This window comes from Tetrao urogallus, assembly GCF_951394365.1.
Source record: "Tetrao urogallus genome assembly, chromosome: 6".
Lineage (NCBI taxonomy): Eukaryota > Metazoa > Chordata > Aves > Galliformes > Phasianidae > Tetrao > Tetrao urogallus.
The window spans coordinates 41,037,715-41,056,525 of NC_136819.1; the positions used below are offsets into that span (position 1 = coordinate 41,037,715).

Sequence of the window (18,811 nt, forward strand, 5' to 3'; positions counted from 1 at the left end):
GAAATCATGCAGGCTGGCACATCTCACCAGGACTATAAAACCCATTGACTTTGCAAGCTCTCTTCTTGGATACTGAAACATCCTTGATTCTTAATCACTCCAGTGTATAATCAAGCTGTTATAATCACAATACAATTGTATAATCAATAGATATCAAGATGTTATAATCACAATATAATCAAGAGAAATAGGCAAAGTAAATAATGATCACAAAAAGTAAATAACGATCACAAAAGAATAAGTGGAAGAGCTTACCCTTCGGCTGAGCTCACCAGAAGACACCAAAAGAGGTGATCTCCAGAAGAGATCCTTCCCTTCTGGTAGCCAGCTCTTAAATAGGTCTAGGAGGGCTCCACCCCTTCCGGCAGCACAGGTGAATTGCCTTCACCTGTGCTCCTCTGGCTGACTCATGGCTCGCCTCAGGTGATTAATCAGAGGTTCAGGCCGTGACTCAGCAGTTCCCATACATCCCAGCTTGCCTCTTACAGCTGTAGGTGTAACTAAACAATAATTCTACACTTTTATTTATTACCAAGGCAGAGAAAAATGAATAATAAAACTGTTCTGGAGAAGCTCTGTTAGGCAGATATTTGACTGTGATGTTTTTTCTCCTTTTTCAGTGAAATTGCAGACAATCCTTTCATGACTTCAGTGCCTGCAAATGCTTTCCATGGGCTCTGTAATGAATCTCTAACTCTGTAAGTTCTTCCAGCTTAACCCAAAAAGGCAATCACCTTGCCTTAATCCGTCAAGCATTTGGTACTATATTAAAAAAAAAACAACTCAGTTGTACTCTCCAGTAGTTTATAATGGAGAAACATCATAGGCATTATATGTAGTATCCATACTTCTAGAAGTTCAGACAGGCATTACTGTAAAACGGTATCCATACTGCAATTTATTATTTCCTTAATTTGACCTTGCAGAATTTTATTTCTTTGTTTGTAGCTTGGAAGCAGGAAAGGTATGGCAAAATGTTTTTGTCTAGTTCTATATTTACTGCACAAAGAAGTAAAAGACAGCATACCTGCCACATGGTATTCTTCATTTGGCTACATTTAGGAAAGCTGCTGGCATCTGCTCAATCTTGCACTACAATTGTTACTTCTTCAAGACATTGAAATTAACTCACTCATAAACACGCAGTTGCAAATAAAAATGATAAATAAGATAATAGGTATTTCATTACCAAAGCATCCCAAAATACACTAATTTATTTATTTTTGTTTGCAGCAAACTCTACAATAATGGTTTTACCAGCATCCAAGGCCATGCTTTTAATGGGACAAATCTGGATGCTATGTAAGTACCAGATAATCTCTTCTTTTAAAAAACACAAATAAAAACAAAAAAGCAACACACACACACAAAAAAAGACAAAAACAACAACACATGCAAGGAAAAATAAAGCGAAATACGCCAACCTATAATGAATACTCCCTACCTACTGGAGGTTCTTAAATAAATACCTTGTTCTAATCCTTTCTAAGGATCAAAGAGAAGATACAAATTTCAGCCAGCAATAAAAATATAGGTATTTTGACATCTTTTGCAGAGTACTTTGATTTTATATACATATATTTATGGTTTAGAAATAAAATCATAGCAGGTGATTCTAGTATGAATTTTGTTTAACTTTCTGACCTGAAGCTACAATGAAATGTCTTTTGGTCAAAAAGATTTCAAAGACAATTGAAATCTTACAAGGCAGTTTATTTTAATAAGTGTAATATTAGTAATGGTAGCAATGACATTTCACAGAAATCTCTTACCTGAAGGAAAAAAAAAAAAAAAAAAGGCAATTGGGAGGAACCTGACACTCGACCTAAAAATGAGAGATGTGCCTGTCCAAAGCAAGAAGCAATTATTTCAGCTTTCTCTTCACCTTCTTACTGTAGTTTCTCGAAAACTACTACTTATCAACTGAATATACTTTTCACATCCTTCTCAAATTGGTCTGTTCACATGGAACAAATCTAGAAAGGTTTTGGAAGCTCCATTTGCTTTGGCAGAGCTTACTCTGCTGGAGTCTGGTTATCAAAATATCTCACAAGTTAAAGAAATTTCTTCATTGTGAACTCTTAAGTTAACTGTAGAGGCATGAGGATACAGAAAATTTTCCTACTTCTTTATTTTAAATAGGTTTGGAGTTCTATAAAAATTCTGAAAGATCATCTTTCACATGGGCTGAATCTTTGCAAACTGCCTCTTTCTCCCTTAACGCTTATCTGGACTTCTTGAAACCTAAAGAATTGGAGTAGATCTTATTTTCTTCACATGAATTCAGTCATTCAACTTCTGTATGAAAAAGAAAATCTTTTCTTGATGACACAGTGTTTGATATTAATGTCCACAGAAATCACAAGAAGTAAAATACATCTAAATGAATGTGGCATCTCGACTAAATCCAAGATTTATATGCAATTCTTAATACTTCTCTGTTAGCCAATTGAAAAACTGTGTAGCTCTTCAGCTTCTCATATACTGATGAAACACATTTTAAATATAACTCTATAGGAGTTTGTTTGTTTTTTTCTTCTCTGATACTGTGCAAACGCTTCTGGCCTCACTGGAATTTTTGTCATTACTGAAGAATTAAGTGGAAATGTAGTTCTACATGATTCAGAGTCTGTGGCATTCTGCTTTATTTGACTGGGTAGGAAAAGGAGAATACATGTATAAGTTTCTGCAAATACAGCTTATTTTCTTTCAGTAAAAGTTTATAATCAATATTGTTTTAGTGAGTTTTTCCAGAGGCTGTTTATGATGTACTAGTTAAAATTACTTAAATAAATAAATAGAAAATAAAAGCAGGCTTACCTTCAGGGCTTTGCCTATCAGATGTAAAAATTGTTCATGACAGCAAAGAGTTTTCTTGTAATTAAATCATATAAGATTTACCTGGAGCAAAGCACAGCTCCAGATTTACAAGGCAAACTATGGAGCAGAACATCAGTGGTGAAGTCTTTATCTGTTTGATAAACTATATTGAAATTTTTAAACTAATTTTCTTAAGTAGTTTGATTAACATGTGCTAAGATAAAGTATAATTCTGTTAAGTGCAAGGGTGGAGATTTGTTGTTTCTAGTAGCAGCATTAAGTTAATGCAAAAGGCAAATATTTCATTTTCTTTATTCTGGCGCTTTTGATTTGAACTCTCATTTATCTGGCAATGCACAGAAAAGAAAGGACCTGTTTTTCTCTGGGTCTGATCCAGGGCCCTCTGGACTAGATGAAATTAGGAGCAAAAAGAAAAGAGGAGAAAAACAGTGAGGGAAAGATTTGCATGGGTTTCGAATGATTACTTCAAAGAATAGAACAAGCAAAAAAAAGGATAACAATAGAAAACAAAATTTCATTTCTGATGAATCATTCAAATATTCCACATGCTATCTATAAATAGTAAAAAAAAATTGGGAATCGAAGAAGATACCTGCTATCATGTGGTTTGCCTTTCACCCAGTCTTGCAGTACTGAAAGACATAATGCAGGGAGGTTGAAAACAACACAGATGTAAGTGTGAAGTTGTGCATAAGTGATCGCCATGTTAAGCAATAGTGCTACCTATTAAGTTTTCTCATTCAACAAGAATCTGTGTTTATAGCAAACCATGATGTCTTCGTACAGGTTTTATAATGGTAGGAAAGTACAAGAACATGAATGAAGAGGTGAACTGTACTTTTACTGAACACTGTTCATCTGAAAGTTGAATCTCTCCACCAAAAACAACATTTAATCCTGACACTTCTGCAGAATTCTGCAAAGTGGTGCTCCTGCAACTGTGTTTATTTCTGTAAGAAAATTGATGAGGAAAGAAGTTTCTTAAGAATATAGTTCCAGTGAATGGCAAAATGCATGAGATGAGCTTTTACAGAGCTAAATTACTGAAATGGTGAGTGTGCAATTTCAAAATCTAATTACAAAAATAACTCCAAAAGGATGTATTTATTTTGGTATATGCTCCCAGGGATAATTTTTAATGCTTGGTCAAGCTCAGAGACAAGATAAACAACAGTGTAGTAGAAGCACATGATGAATCCTTAACATTGCTCACATCTTTTGCAGACTCTCCATTTCTTTAACTTCCAATTAATAAACAAACAGGATATTTAATTAGACTAATGCATTACATGTCCAGAGCCTGTTTAATGGTGGATATAAGAAGTAGTTTTTACAATAGGGATGGCGAAACACTGGAACAGATTGCCAGAGAGATGGAGTATGTTCTGTCTCTGGAGATATTCAAGGTCAGGTTGGACAGGGCTCTGAGCAACATGATGGAGCTGTAGGTGTCCCTGCTCTCTGCAGGGAGTTGGACTAAATGATCTGCAATTGTTGCTTTCTACTCAAATGATTCTATAATTATATGACTCTGCAAGCTTCAAAAGCTAAACTCAAGAGTTGCTTTTCCTCAGGTGGACTATCTAACTTGTGGCTTTATGAAGTATGTGTTGATAATGACTGAATATTCATATATTTGTCATTTCATTTATAGCACAATTAAACCATTTACCATTAAACCATAAACCATTAATTTATATTAAACCAATTAAACCACCTTATCCTACTCTATACTTCCTGCACACTTTGCACTGTGATGTTAATGTTTTTCTGATTGCCTTTCATTAACTCTCTGAACTGATTATTATTCTAGTGTCCCCACTGAGGACAGACATTCTCAGTCTTTCAATGTTTGCTTTGACACTATCACTATTTGACATGTACCATATTGTGCTTTCCTTTTCTGCACTGCATTTAAATAACATTCAATACCATTAAGCCATGCGTAAAAGTGAGATTAAAGGTGCTCTTGTAAGGAGTTATGTTAGCTATACATAAATTTTCTTTGTCAAATAACTGTTTATCACAGCCTTTTTTTTTTTTTTTTCTAAGAAGTACCTATCAGAGTAAAAGATTAAACTGAAATCAATTATCATCAGGAAATTATATGTTCTGATGAGCCTGAGACATGTGTGTGAAAACTGGCAAATAACACTGCAGCCTCTCCTTGTTAACGTATGGTTATGAACTTCCCCTAAGCTTCCACTGGACCACTTCCATTTGTCAATTTGAAGATTTTTGTCACATATGTGAACTATGAAATTTCAGGTTTATCACTGTGTTATTCAAGTGTCAGGGGAAAATATTTCACAGCTGGACAAGTAATTTATCTGGCTGTGTAATAATATCTAGTTATCAATTCAGACAGTTTAATTAGATCAGGCAGGATTTTGTGTCCTTCAGAACCATTGGATTATTCTTAGCTCTTGCTCTGTTTTTGGTTTTCGTATTCACTTGGTGATAAAATCTTGAAATTTGCAAAATGAAGCAACAGCTCAAAACAAAGATTGTCATTTACAGACTTTGAGCTCTTCTCAAAAACTACAGACGTAAGGTGATACTATAATACTTCATATATTTAAAGAAACAAAGTTTATTTCAAACAGCAATAGATGAGGAGAAAGAATAAGCTATTTTTCTCTGTAAGAAGCAAGGCTTTAGGCATTGGCATTGTCCAGTGAATAACATGCCAGATATTTTATTCTGGCATGGCTCCGTAAGACTCTATTTTGAATAACCCAGCTGAAGAGCATTTACTTCTGCTCATTTCTCACTATGGTGATCAGTGTGAGCTTGTATACAACAAATGTTTTGGAAAAACTGCCAGTGACTTCAACTAGGATGGGATTAAAAGCTTTACTTGTTTTTTTTTTTTAATTTTTTTTTCTTCAAAACAAAAAACAATTGCACTGACTTTATTACTTTTACAGCTTAACCCCCAGTTCACCTATCTCAATTTAGAAGATTCTCCCAGCAGTAAAATGGTGATCCTTCCGCACTTCTCTCAGTTGGCTGACTAATTTCAAATGGTGTTTTTATTACAGAGGTTAGAGTTAAGAAAGGTTTGACAGGTCACGTGCCTCCCCCACTAATTGGCACAATGGGCATAGCATTTTCATTGACATCCTCTGAGAGCAGAGGTTACAAGCTTTCTTTTATATTTTTTTGCTTTCCTAGCTACATCACAAGCTAACTTTAAAAAGTGTATAGTAGTTACAGTACCCAACATCCTGACATCAACTGCATCATTGGCAATTTTCTCTGCTTTTCTCTGTCCTTTTAAACATGACCTCCACAAGGCAGATTGTTTGCTGTCCTTGCAAGGTTTCTGTTCTTCATTTGGCTTTAAAAGGAGCAATGTTTTACAGTCATCACATCATGTCATATTATTCTTCGTCATTCTTCGTCAAGACCTCCATCAGCCTTTGTTGGCAATATGTCAAGGAATGCTTTTACTTGTTCATCCTGAGTGACCCACTGTTATTGCCAACCCAAGCTATCTGTAATAATGTGGTCTGGGGCTGTTGTTGTTGCTCCTAGACTGCCATCTCATGTTTTAAGCTGTGTTTTGCTATTCGTGCCTTTACTTTTCCCATTATACAGAAATTTGAAAAAAAAGGAAACCTATTTTGAATATAAAGGGGAGAGTCAGTTGCCTTAGGCACCATGTTCCTTCAGGGCCTTTACAGCGTTGATCATTTTGCCTTCTTTCATTAAGGGGATTATTCATTCCCCCTTGACAACTTTCCTTAGCAATTCTCTACATTCTTCTCCTTAATGAGTCATATTGCATTTCTGCTCCGAAGCTCAGTCCTGCAGCATTTTACCATCTACACTGCTGTCTTAGTTCAAACTTCTCTCAAAGGTCTTGCCTTAGCACAGCACAGGAACAAGATGCTTGAATTGTTGGGTATACTGCTTATATAGTGCCCCTTAGCCAAGAGAGCTGCATACTTGCTCCTTCCTCCTCAGGGACAACTATATCTGGTAAATGACTCTCACTGCCATCACAGGACTCCAGTTTCCAATGAAATTAAGCTATCAAACATGACTAGATTTGATGTCTGCAAGCTACTCCACTTGTAAACTTTGAACCAAGTAAAAATAACACAGGTCTTAACTGCTTGCTCAGGGAAGGAGTCATCACAGTGAAGTCCTATCCTCATCCCTGTGTATGTGTGCAGTGTGTATGTACATATAAACACATACATATCTATATGTATATATATATATCACAACTTAATCTTCAGTCTCTTTTCATTGCTTAGCAAATTCAGCGTGTCCTGTCTATGTTTACAAGATCTGGCTGCTTATAGTCCTGGCTAACCAAGGAGATGGCATGAAGTACAACCTCATCAAGGAAATTAATACACTTTGATATTTTGAGTACATTTTAGCTGAACATTTACTCCAAAACCACATTTTTGTTCTAACCCTATGTCAAATGTATCCAACTCACACAGAAGTTGGCATCATAAAATACATGATGAAATAAAAATAATGCTTGTTTTTCCATTTCACCATGTTCTGTGTATATCTGCTCTTTGCAGAATTTCATAGAAGTGGTCAGTGCTCTACATCCACTGTGCCTCCAGCACAAAAGCAGGATGCCTGTGCTTCTGCTGTTTACTGAATTTATGTTTTCTCCCTGTAGACCTGCAACTGTGGATTTACCAAAACCAATTATTTTTCTCCTAGTTTCTTCCACAAAAACTCCATAAACTGTCTTGGGCCATTGAGAACAAAAGTCTCAGAAATAAATGTGTAGCCTTGCAATTACAGTTTGCAATTTGACCAAATTACCTGCAATCCGTATAGAAGGGCTGCTCCAAAACTAACGCCCTATTTTATTACATATTACATTATTACACAATGTTGGAGGTGTATGTGGGTGTTAGGGCAGTAGAGGTCGAACCTTCCTTCCACTGTTCTGATGGCAGGAGGGCAGTCTGACAAAACAGTGTCTGACACGGAAATCCAGATGGAGCAAATACGAGTCATTTAGTTCCTCCATTCAGAAAAATGGCACCCACTGACAGTCATTGCCACTTGCTGAACATTGATGGAGACCAAACAATGGATGTAAGCACAACGAGGTAGTGTTTCAGTAGTGGCAGGAGTGAGTTGAAAGACAAGCCATATTCCAGATGCACCACTGCCACGCTACACAATGAAGGGTGTCTTGATCTACTAATCCATGCAAATTGGCAGATTATGAGAAGAGAACTGTATATACAGCTGAATGCTGGCTTCAATCCATTGGAAACTGTGGTGGCAGTGTTCCAATATAGCAAAGTTTTGTTTCAAGTAGGTCCCATGAGTAACACAGTAACAGAAAGAACACTGTATGCAAGTTTGTCAGGATCTACTGAAGCAATATGAGATTGAAAGTGACGGTTTCCTGGATTGCATCATTACCGGTAATAAGACGAGATGTGATGACATCACTATGAGCTGGAAAAAAAAGGCAGTCTATGGAATGGCAACATGTGAATTTTCCATCAAGAACACAGCACTGAGGGGGTAAACTGATGTGCACTGTTGTTTGTGCTAAGAATGGGGTGATCCCTTGGGATTTCCAGGAACCCAGACAAAACTACATCACAACACTAAGCTGAAGGCTCATATTTCCAGGGTCAGTCCTGAGAATACAACCTTTCTCTTGCAACACACTAAGACCAGTTTGAAGATCATGGAGCACATTTGTGATCTTGGCTGTACTGTCCTACCACAGCCTCTGTATAATCCAGATTTGGTGTCTTCTGACTTCCAACTGTTCAAGACCATGCAAGATGGACTGCAAGAGCTATCCAAACAGCTGTGAAACAGTAGGTCATCTCTGCTGGTACAGATTTTTATGAGCTCTTGTTCATTGCTGGTGAAAATGAATAGCCAGTGGTGGTGACTATGTTGAAAAGTAGGGTTTTGCAGCTGAGAATTTGCTTTATCAGTGTTATTGTGCTCTTTGTATCTGTTGTGGTATCCACGGAAATAAATAAGATGCATTACTTTTGGAGCAGCCTATGTATTTTTACATTTCTCACATTATCATTTCAGACCATGCTAAACAGGAATTCATCTTAAAAATGATGAAGATTCATCCTAGATTAGTCACTATTAATGTAACCTAGAAATGCAAAAATAAACTTAAAATTGAATGTTTCAGTTGGGTTGTATTACTTTTTTTTTAGCATTCAGTAGCATTGCATTGCCTGCCTTTAACCATGCACCTTTAACTTGACTCTGGGATGGGGTGGTCCTTTACATATTATTTTTGTCAATCTATTTAGACATGTAAACTTGAATATCTTTCACCTATGGATGACTGTTTCCAAATTCCAAACTGTTTTGTCTGTTTCTGCAGCTATCTCCACAAGAACAAATACCTGAAAGTTATCAATGAAGATGCATTTCTGGGCGTGCATAGTGGACCAACTCTACTGTGAGTAGGAGAAAGTGATGTAAAGAAAGCCTTAAAAATATTATAATTTTGTTTACATTTTCTTTTCTACTGTCATCAATAGTAGAACAGAGGGGTGGGAATGGCAATTTAACAAAAAGATGATCAGCAACAAAAGCTTTTCTACAGGAGACCAATTTACTCTTAGAATTAGTTTTCCTCCAGTTTTTTCTTCTGAAAGATTCTGTACTACTATCTGTCTCATGACCATGAAATGGGAGTACAACTGTAAAACAAGGGACTGTTGTATCATACCTGTAAAGGAAATGGAAACAGAGATGAAAATTGAATTTCAGTCAGAATAAATTTACTGGTCGTGCTGCCTTATCATCTTTCTCATGTAACCTGGCTTCCAGCCTCATAGTCATCTGAAGGATTTTCATATAAAATTATGTCATTTTTGGTTCAGGCATCTAGCTGTTGTTAGCTTCATTAGCTGGCATGGGAATCTGTGGACATTGGATCTTCTTCAAGAAGAAAGTTCCATTTAAAATACTCTTTCCTCTTGCAAAATAATTATGTGGAAAAAGATTGCCAAAAGATAAATATTCCATTCCCTGAAGCAATGAATATTATTGCCTACAATAGTCAAAATGATCTCAACAAATGAGACTCTTTCTGCCTTGCCACCCTATCAAGCTGGCAGAACTTATGGTCTTGAGATTCTTTTATACACTCTTCAAGTTATGGTTGATGGAACTTCTATCCCACAGATATACAGTCTACTACTCTTTTTTTCTGATCAGGACTTCAGCAGCAACAGCAACCTAAAAACTAAAATAATTACCTTGGATCCACCCCAAGAGGATAATTTTCTTCCATTTCAACTTTAAAGAAAGCCAGTGGAAAATATCTAAGTTAAAATTATCCTAGATATATTACATGAGTTTGGGCATGCTCTAGGTGGTATATTTAGGTTAGGTGGTATGTTTAGACAGATATTAAAAATCTAGGTATATTTCTGTTTATAAATTTGCAGTTTGCAATAGCAAAGAAAGAGGGGAGTTGGATCATTGAAGAGAGGAAGAAAAATGTCAATCATTCTGATTTCTCTCTTTGCTGTATAGCCAGATGTATGGACTGCTCCCTTTGAAAAACTATTTTAGCAGCATAATGACAGTGCACTGCTCTTACCCTCAAAATGAATTCTTGACTAGGATTCAGAGGACCTGGTTTACTAAAATGTATCAACAAGAGCTGACACCTAGACCTATACAAGTTCAGCAGAGTACAATGAAAACATAATCAGGCTTACAGTGTAGTTAGATTTTGCAAAATATACAGTCTGAATTCAAAACATTATTAATTCTTGCATAAGATATTTATGAAAAATTAATTATCTGTAGAAAGCAGAGGCATTTTTTAAAGCATCGCTTCCCTTACTGGGAATCAGTCCTACCTTAGGAAGATCCACTCTGTTCATGCCACTGTGCAAAAACAGTTCTTCAAGCAATGGGAACAGCCTGCATTCTGTGAAGCAAACAGTAAGAATTTGTAGATGTAAAGACTCTGCTTAAATGAAAATAATGTGTAGTGTAAGCCCAGCTTAGAATAGATTTTATAGCTACTATAGTAGTACAACTAAGAAGACTGGATATGATTAGATAAAAAATCCTTAATTGTGCTACTATACATTCACTCTCATTTTCTCAGTTAATCTGTCTTTTAAATTTTCATTATCATTTGATTTCATATTACAGCTGCATGTCTCTGACTGTGAAAAAAAGGTGGAAAAACTTACCAATTACCTCTAGTTTTGAATTTCATTTTAAAAAATAAGGACCAAAAATAATAATCCTTAAAAATATATTAAATCTGAGCAGTTAAACATTTAACACTTGAATCATGTATACTGATCACTCAGCTTATTAAATCATAAGCTATGCTTTATTTATGTATTCATCTGAAGCTTACCTATGGCTTATGCAACATTCGGTTCCCTATAAATTCAAATTTCCCGTAAGATAAGCAACAGCTGAAAAACATCATAGGATTTATAAGAAACCATACGGAAAAACAAAAAAAAATTAAACATGGATGAGAGCATTTGTGTTAACTGCACACTCCAAAGCATGTACATTTGCTATTGCAAATCAATCACTTCCAAGAGCTGAACGAGCTCTAAACCCCAGCAACATGAATGCTGGATCTGGAATAGAAGTGAACTTTTTCAGCATTTTACCACATCCCTGAACACTTGGTGTCTTCTACAAGGAGTGTGGCTGCCTGGTTTCCATATCAGCCTTTGGTGGAGGTTTGCAAAAAGCCTTTTGGAAGTCCTAGGAGACTACAAGAGCAGGTTTTCATCACAATGTTTGGAGAGATTTGTTTCTAAAGCAAGACTTTACCAAAGACCTTTACTTGCTGATTCTATCAGGCACATTATCTTAGTCCATACCTTTATTAATTGTTCTTGTTAGATTTCTAAAAAAAGTCTAGTGCAGACATCAGAGCCTGATAGGCACATGCTTCCCAATGTTCCAAAAACTGTTGGCTCATTTGCTGCCTTTGTGTTCTGGGACTAAATAGGGCTAAGTTGGAAGAAGTACACCTCCTCTCCTAATTCGACTCTTTCCTCCTTAAGCTCCTTCAGAACTTTTCAGTGAAAACCATCCAGTCCTGGTTATTCGTCATTCATTTTATCAGTTTCCTGTCTCTTTTTTAGTCAAGTCTATCAGACTTCTTGTTTTTAAAAGTGAGCCACCTACAGCTTCGCAGTAGTAGCTGGATACTCTGTGCACTGTAAACGCAGCTGTGTTTTAAAAATGTCTTAGTTATGTATACAATTAGATATTAATAAGGCTGACATAACTGTATTTTTCTTAGTAGTCCAGAATCAGAACTGATCATACAATGAAACAAGATAAAAAAGTCATTCATGAACATTTGTGTTCTATATGTATGTTAATGCAGATTAAGATACAATGTCTGGCAAGCCAATAAGTCCTTATTACTTTCTATGAAAATATTTGATAATTCTATGATCATCCTTGATGTATGTTTCTAAACTTTTCTAGTTTATTTACCCATTGTAAACTGCATATAGTATTTATAGAACTGCATATAGTACTTAAAATGTAGTCATCTTAGATTTACGGACTGAAGATTTTCTACTTCTTTCCTAAAAATACTAAGCATTCTATTTCCCTTCAACATTACTGAGTAACAATGCACTGAGATTTGCAGGGAGGACTTCAAGATCTACCCAGAGTACTAGGTAAATTAAACATCATTGTAATCTACCTACTGGTAAGATAGGTTCTCCTAAATGCACTTTGCATCAATATTGAATCCCATCTACCGCTCAGTCACTTAGGATTCTTCGGCTTCTTTTCTCAGGCATCCTTAGCTCTCAATACCCTACATTATTTTGTGTCATAAAGAAACTTCATTGCTTCCAGTCTCATTGGCTTTTCAGATTATTTATGAATATTTCAATAGTACCAGCACTAGCCTAGGCCCTGTGAACTTCTGCTGCTATGATGAATGATTTCCCATTCATTTTCTAATATGAAAACTTATAACTTATGCTAAATTCCCAGGCTTTTTCTCAACTACTTTTATTTTTTTATTAATCCACAAGAGCTATTCTTCTTGTTACATAACCTCTTAGTTACCACAACTGCCCTCGATACCTGACTTTGTCAAGGCTTTTCAAAAATAAAAACTTCACTGTGCAAACTGCATCATCTTTTCCCATGTGGTTATATGAGAACATCTTCAAAGAGTGCCCAAGAATTTGTGATGCGCCACTTTTCCCTTCCAAAAAGCCTTAGCAACTCCCATCACACAGCATTTAACCATGTTCCCTTCCTGCAGGTAGCTACCACCACCATGAGGACTTGATGGAGACCCATGGGGGTTGCCAAAAGGCCAGCTTTATCTTGGTAAGATCTGCTCCAAGATCTACTTTACCAAGATGTTTTGCTTAGAAGGAGGTCTGTATAGCATGGAGAAAATAGTGAAAAATAAAAAGCCACAGGTAAAGGCAAGTAAGTTAATTGAGGGATAGGAACACCCATCATATAAGTAAAGGTTGAGATTTGGGAACATTTAGCCTGGAGAAGGGAAGGCTCAAGAGACACTTACCAGTGTATATAAATATTTCAAATTGGATGGGGTTGGAGCTGGCAAAATGCAGCCAGACTCTCATTGGTAGCAACAGAACAAGAGGCAAGCACAAAATGAAATACAGAAAAGTTTAGTTCACTTTAAGATAAATCTTCTTTACTGTATGGGTAGTCAAATGCTGAACAACCTGACTATACAGGTTGTAGAGTATCCATTTCTTGAGGTACTGAGAACTCAACAGGACAAAGCTTTGAGCAACTGATTCCAAGTGGCTGCTTTGAAGAGGGAGGTCAAACTGGATGACCTCTGGATTCGACTTACTCTGAGGCTCTATAAAAGATAAAGTGACAGGAGGGAGCATTCAGACTGTTGTAAGGCCCATTTCAGGGGCTTAGCATAAAGATGTACAGCCTACTGAAAAAGATCTAAAAGAACAAAAAGGAAGCTGATGTCACTGAAATCAACTAGTTGTGACATGTTCAAGTACATATAATAGCAAAGAAGCTATTAGATGTAAAAGGCCCTCCTTCAGACAGTGGAAGCAATTTCTAACTTACTAACACTAGCGAATCAAAAGGAAAAATAAGGCAATGTAATAACAAGTGATTTAGAAGCAATTTTTTCAAAGAATAAAATCAGTAATTATTTTCTTTTAAATGCAGGAAACCAGTCAGAGTGGGTGAGACTTAGAGGGATAACAACAGCACTCTTGGAAAACAACGAGTAGGAAAAAGGAGAACTATTTATTAGCATGATGTTTCCTGATGAAAGTGCTTAATGCTCCCACAACAGAAACTTTTTTACTGGTTTACTTCTTTACAGAGCTGACTCTGAGAAATGACCTTGACCTCCAGCATCATTAGAAGAAGTTTGATACAAAACAAATAAATGAGTGCCAAAGACTAGCAGGATCTGATGATATTCAACTGGCTTAAGGAAATCCATAAACAATGCAACGTATCTGCTAAGTCAGACTCAGTTCCAGAAAACAGAAAGCAGCAAATATTAATATTTTGTGAGCATTTCAGGATACATTGAGATAGAGCATTTTAATTTCAGATTATAAAGGACATTGTTTTAGCAATTACAAGGTGCCTAACATATTAAAATGAGTCTAAAGAAGCCTGAAGGAAAATAGTTCTTCTAATGGAAGATGCAGTTTTGTTAAAGAATTTTGAGAACTTTATTTTTGTTCATCGTCTCTGAAGTTGTAAATTTAAAGTCCTGGCATTTATCATCTCTGCTCTCATCTATAAGACATTAAAGATGAACTTTAAAACACATACATACCTACAAATTATACATTGTATTCCTAAAGAAGGCTATGTTAATGTACATAGAATTATATATATAATTGTATATTAGTAAAAATATCAGAAACTGAAGATTAAGTGATTAAATTACTCTATGGTATAAAGTTCAGGTTTATTTAGTTCATAAGAATACACTGTATGTCTTTTGTTTTTTGGAAGTGGAATATACTTATGCAGCTTCCTAAATCCCCACCTACCCTGGATTTTATTTCTGCTGTAGAATTCTATGAATCTCTAAACCACTGTGAGAATCTGAAACATTTCAGATCCAATCACTTACTATTCTGCTTTGTCTGTTTCTTCCTTTACAAAGGGATGTCTCCAGAACAGTCATTGTTAATCTTCCTGTCAAAGGATTGGAAAGCCTTAAAGAACTAATGGCCCAAAACACATGGACATTAAAGAAATTACCAGCTGTAAAGATATTTCTTCAGCTAATTCGAGCTGATCTGTCCTATCCAAGTCACTGCTGCGCTTTCAAGAACTGGAAAAAGAACAGTGGGTGAGTCTTTAAAAGATAGAAATAAAGACAATTTTTAAATATTAATACAAAAGCACATAATCAGCACTTTTATGAACATTTTCTCTAGTTCTTGAGTACATTCTTTGAAACAAAGGGATACAGCTTCAAACTCAGAAAGGAAATAATTTTTGATACATCACAGGATCAGTAGGACCTTTTGCAAGGCTCTTCCTTTTGCTAAGCCCAGGAGGAAAAAAAAAAAAAAAAAAAAAAAGTACTATATCAAGGGCTGCAAAAATAAGTTCTGGGGGTTTGCAACCTCATGTTTCAGATACTTTCTAACTGCAAATCTGAGAATATATGATTCTGAAATAACTATTTTGTAAGGATTAAAAAAAAAAAAGCATTTATAGATGTCCTAGTGGAACAGAGCAGCTCATCTGCAGGGGGAATGCACATGGGGAGGAACATTGTGCTGTGGTTAGCAGCACAATTCTAGAATGCAGAATTCAAATCCATTATAATTTTCTCTAAAGCTGAATAAGTTTTAAGAGCTGTGAATTGTTATTTTAGCCATTCTCTGATTTAACAAGACAGCCTCAATCTTCAGCAATGCAGTGTTTGTAGTTTGAATTTATAGTATACTAAAATATGCTGTGATAAATTTATGAATTATTCAAGAATAAACTCATATACCAATACTATTCACAATTACAATGGAATGGGAAAATGAGAGCAATCAAACAAAACAGAGGAGGAGAGAGATTCAAAACCTAGACAAGTAGAATATGCAGAGAGAGCTCAGCACAATCAAATGGTAAAATGAAGCAGAGACATGCTTGTCTGTTAGCAGACATATATATTTCTCAGATTTAATTGTAGGCAATCTCAAATTGTAAGCAACTTCAAATTCTGAACAACTGGAAATGAAAAATGCTAAAGCTTACTTGACAATGGATAAAAGATACCTAATTGCAACTTTTTTTCTAGTAAAAAATATATTCTTGATAACAAATGCAGATGCATGATACCATGAGTACAGTATTCTCAGCTACTATCAACTCTTCGAAAGGGTAGATATCTGCAAGACAAGGGGAAATTGTTCTAAGTTGAGGGAGGGAAGATTTAGGTTGGATGTCAGGGGAAAGTTCTTTACAGAGAAAGTGGTGAGGTGCTGGAGCAGCTGCCCAGAGAGGTAGTGGATGCCCCGTCCCTGGAGGTGTTCAAGGCCTCCAAGTTCAAGTGTTCAAGAATGGATGGGGCCCTGGGCAGCCTGGTCTAGCATTAAATGGGGAGGATGGTGGCCCTGCATGTGGCAGGGGGGATGGAGATTCATGATCCTTGAGGTCCCTTCCAACCCTGGCCATTCTGTGATTCTGTGATACTATGTTGGTAGTTAGCTGTAAGGAAGGTAGAGAAAATGCACAGAATAGAAATGATTATTATTAACATTCTGTGAAAAACAGATTTGTGAGTAAAAATAAAAAGGAATACAATACTGTGTGCTATCTAGAAAGTTATAAGGAGGCTTGTGAATTACTAAGAATGTGGATTCCAATAAATAACAGGGATTATAGAAGTTGGCAGACCAGCTTTCTTCTGGGGATATCTGATAGGCACCAAGAAAAGAAAGATGTAGGTAAAAAACAGCAGCTATTCTGATAACAAAATTTTCTGTTTGATCTCAGAAATTCGCAAGTTTTTCATTTACTTTATGTTCTGCTAACAAATACATAACTGATTACATTATTATAGCTACATTTTCCTTTGGTATTTTTTTTTTAAGTGCTCCCTTTGTTCACCTCAAACTGTAAATGCCAGTGGTGATTTCCCTCTGTCCTCTTTCAGAATTCTGGAGTACTTGATGTGTAACCAGACTGGCAGTCACAGTTTTCAAAATAGAAGATTGTTCAGAGCTATCAGAGAACCATTTTACAAAGATTATACAGAAGAATACACAGACCGCACTGATTCTGTTTATGACAAAAACACCAAGTTCAGGAATTTCCATGAAAATTCCCAATATTACATATTTTTGGAAGAACACGGGGAAGAAAATGTTGGGTTTGGCCAAGAGCTCAAAAATCCTCAAACTGAAGACATGCAGGCCTTTGACAGTCATTATGACTATCTTGTCTGCGGAGGCAGTGAGGATGTAATATGCACTCCAGAGCCTGATGAGTTTAATCCCTGTGAGGACATAATGGGATACCAGTTTCTGAGGATTGTGGTATGGTTTGTGAACTTGCTGGCCATTGTAGGTAATGTTTTTGTCCTTTTTATCCTTCTAACCAGCCATTACAAACTGACCGTACCACGCTTTCTTATGTGCAATCTAGCCTTTGCTGATTTTTGTATGGGGTTATACCTTCTCCTGATTGCTTCAGTGGACCTCTACACCAGATCAGAGTACTATAATCATGCTATAGAGTGGCAGACAGGGCCTGGTTGCAACACAGCAGGTTTCTTCACAGTCTTTGCTAGTGAGCTTTCTGTATACACACTCACTGTGATCACCCTGGAGCGCTGGTATGCCATCACCTTTGCCATGCGTCCCAATCGAAAGATTCGCCTCCGTCATGCTTTGGTTATCATGCTGGGAGGTTGGCTTTCATGCTTTCTTCTAGCCCTTTTGCCACTGGTTGGAGTCAGCAGCTACAGCAAAGTCAGCATCTGCTTACCTATGGACACTGAAACGCCAGTGGCTGAAGCCTATGTTGTCTTTGTTTTAATATGTAACATTATTGCTTTTGTCATCATTTGTGCCTGCTACATAAAAATCTATATCACTGTGCGAAACCCTCAGTACAAGTCAGGAGACAAAGACACCAAAATTGCCAAGAGGATGGCTGTGTTGATTTTCACTGATTTTCTGTGCATGGCTCCTATCTCATTCCATGCCCTATCTGCTATCATGAACAAACCATTGATAACAGTCACTAATTCCAAGATTTTGCTGGTACTTTTCTACCCACTCAATTCTTGTGCCAATCCATTTCTATACGCTATTTTCACCAAAGCTTTCCGAAGAGATGTATTTATCCTGCTGAGCAAGTTTGGTATATGTGAGCATCGGGCTCAAGTCTACAGAGGTCAGACAATCTCAGTCAAAAACAGCAGCGGCTCTTACGGGCAGAGAATCAGCCGAGGGCTAGGTCAGATTCTTACAAGCATCCAAGACCCAGTCAACGATTACCTTCCTGCTATGACAATGCAAAACCAAATTCTTGTGGAAGAATGCAAGCAAACTGAGCTATGATGTCTCAAAGTCACACAGTCACAATTTTGTTGACATGTTGTTGTGTACACAGTAAATTGAGTGAGAAGTGCACGTTTTCTCCCTATTTTCCCTACTCTACCCTTGTTGTGGCTGATGTACCTTCAAAAAGACAACTCTTTCACTTGAAACTTCTTGTCTCACGTTCATACCAGTACAGGTCACAAGATCTGTTACAATTATACTGCTGGAAATGGATGGGAAATTTATATATATGTATAGGAAAATTAATGTATAGAAAAAGACAGCAACTACGAAATGTACCCTTATCTAAAGAAAATAGGGAAGGAGACCAAGCATAAAATGTCAGGGAACTTTTATGACTGAAAAAGAATGTAGTTTTATAGATAAAGTTATATTTTAAGATACTAGTTGGAGATCTCAAA

At 36.5% G+C, this 18,811-nt stretch overlaps 1 protein-coding gene across 3 annotated transcripts in view; it reads left to right on the forward strand.

The window, feature by feature from the left end:
- The window catches only part of TSHR (thyroid stimulating hormone receptor), a gene marked incomplete at both ends in the record, with an annotated part of 47,026 nt that extends 28,619 nt beyond the window's left edge, over window positions 1–18,407 (forward strand). For all 3 annotated transcript variants that reach the window (XM_079537800.1, XM_079537801.1, XM_079537802.1), the window contains 5 exons: window positions 621–698; window positions 1,234–1,302; window positions 9,206–9,283; window positions 14,999–15,187; window positions 16,997–18,407. In XM_079537800.1, the coding sequence (XP_079393926.1) occupies window positions 621–698; window positions 1,234–1,302; window positions 9,206–9,283; window positions 14,999–15,187; window positions 16,997–18,407 (1,825 nt within the window). The remainder of the gene's footprint in view (window positions 1–620; window positions 699–1,233; window positions 1,303–9,205; window positions 9,284–14,998; window positions 15,188–16,996) is intronic.
- Window positions 18,408–18,811: the final 404 nt, after the last annotated feature.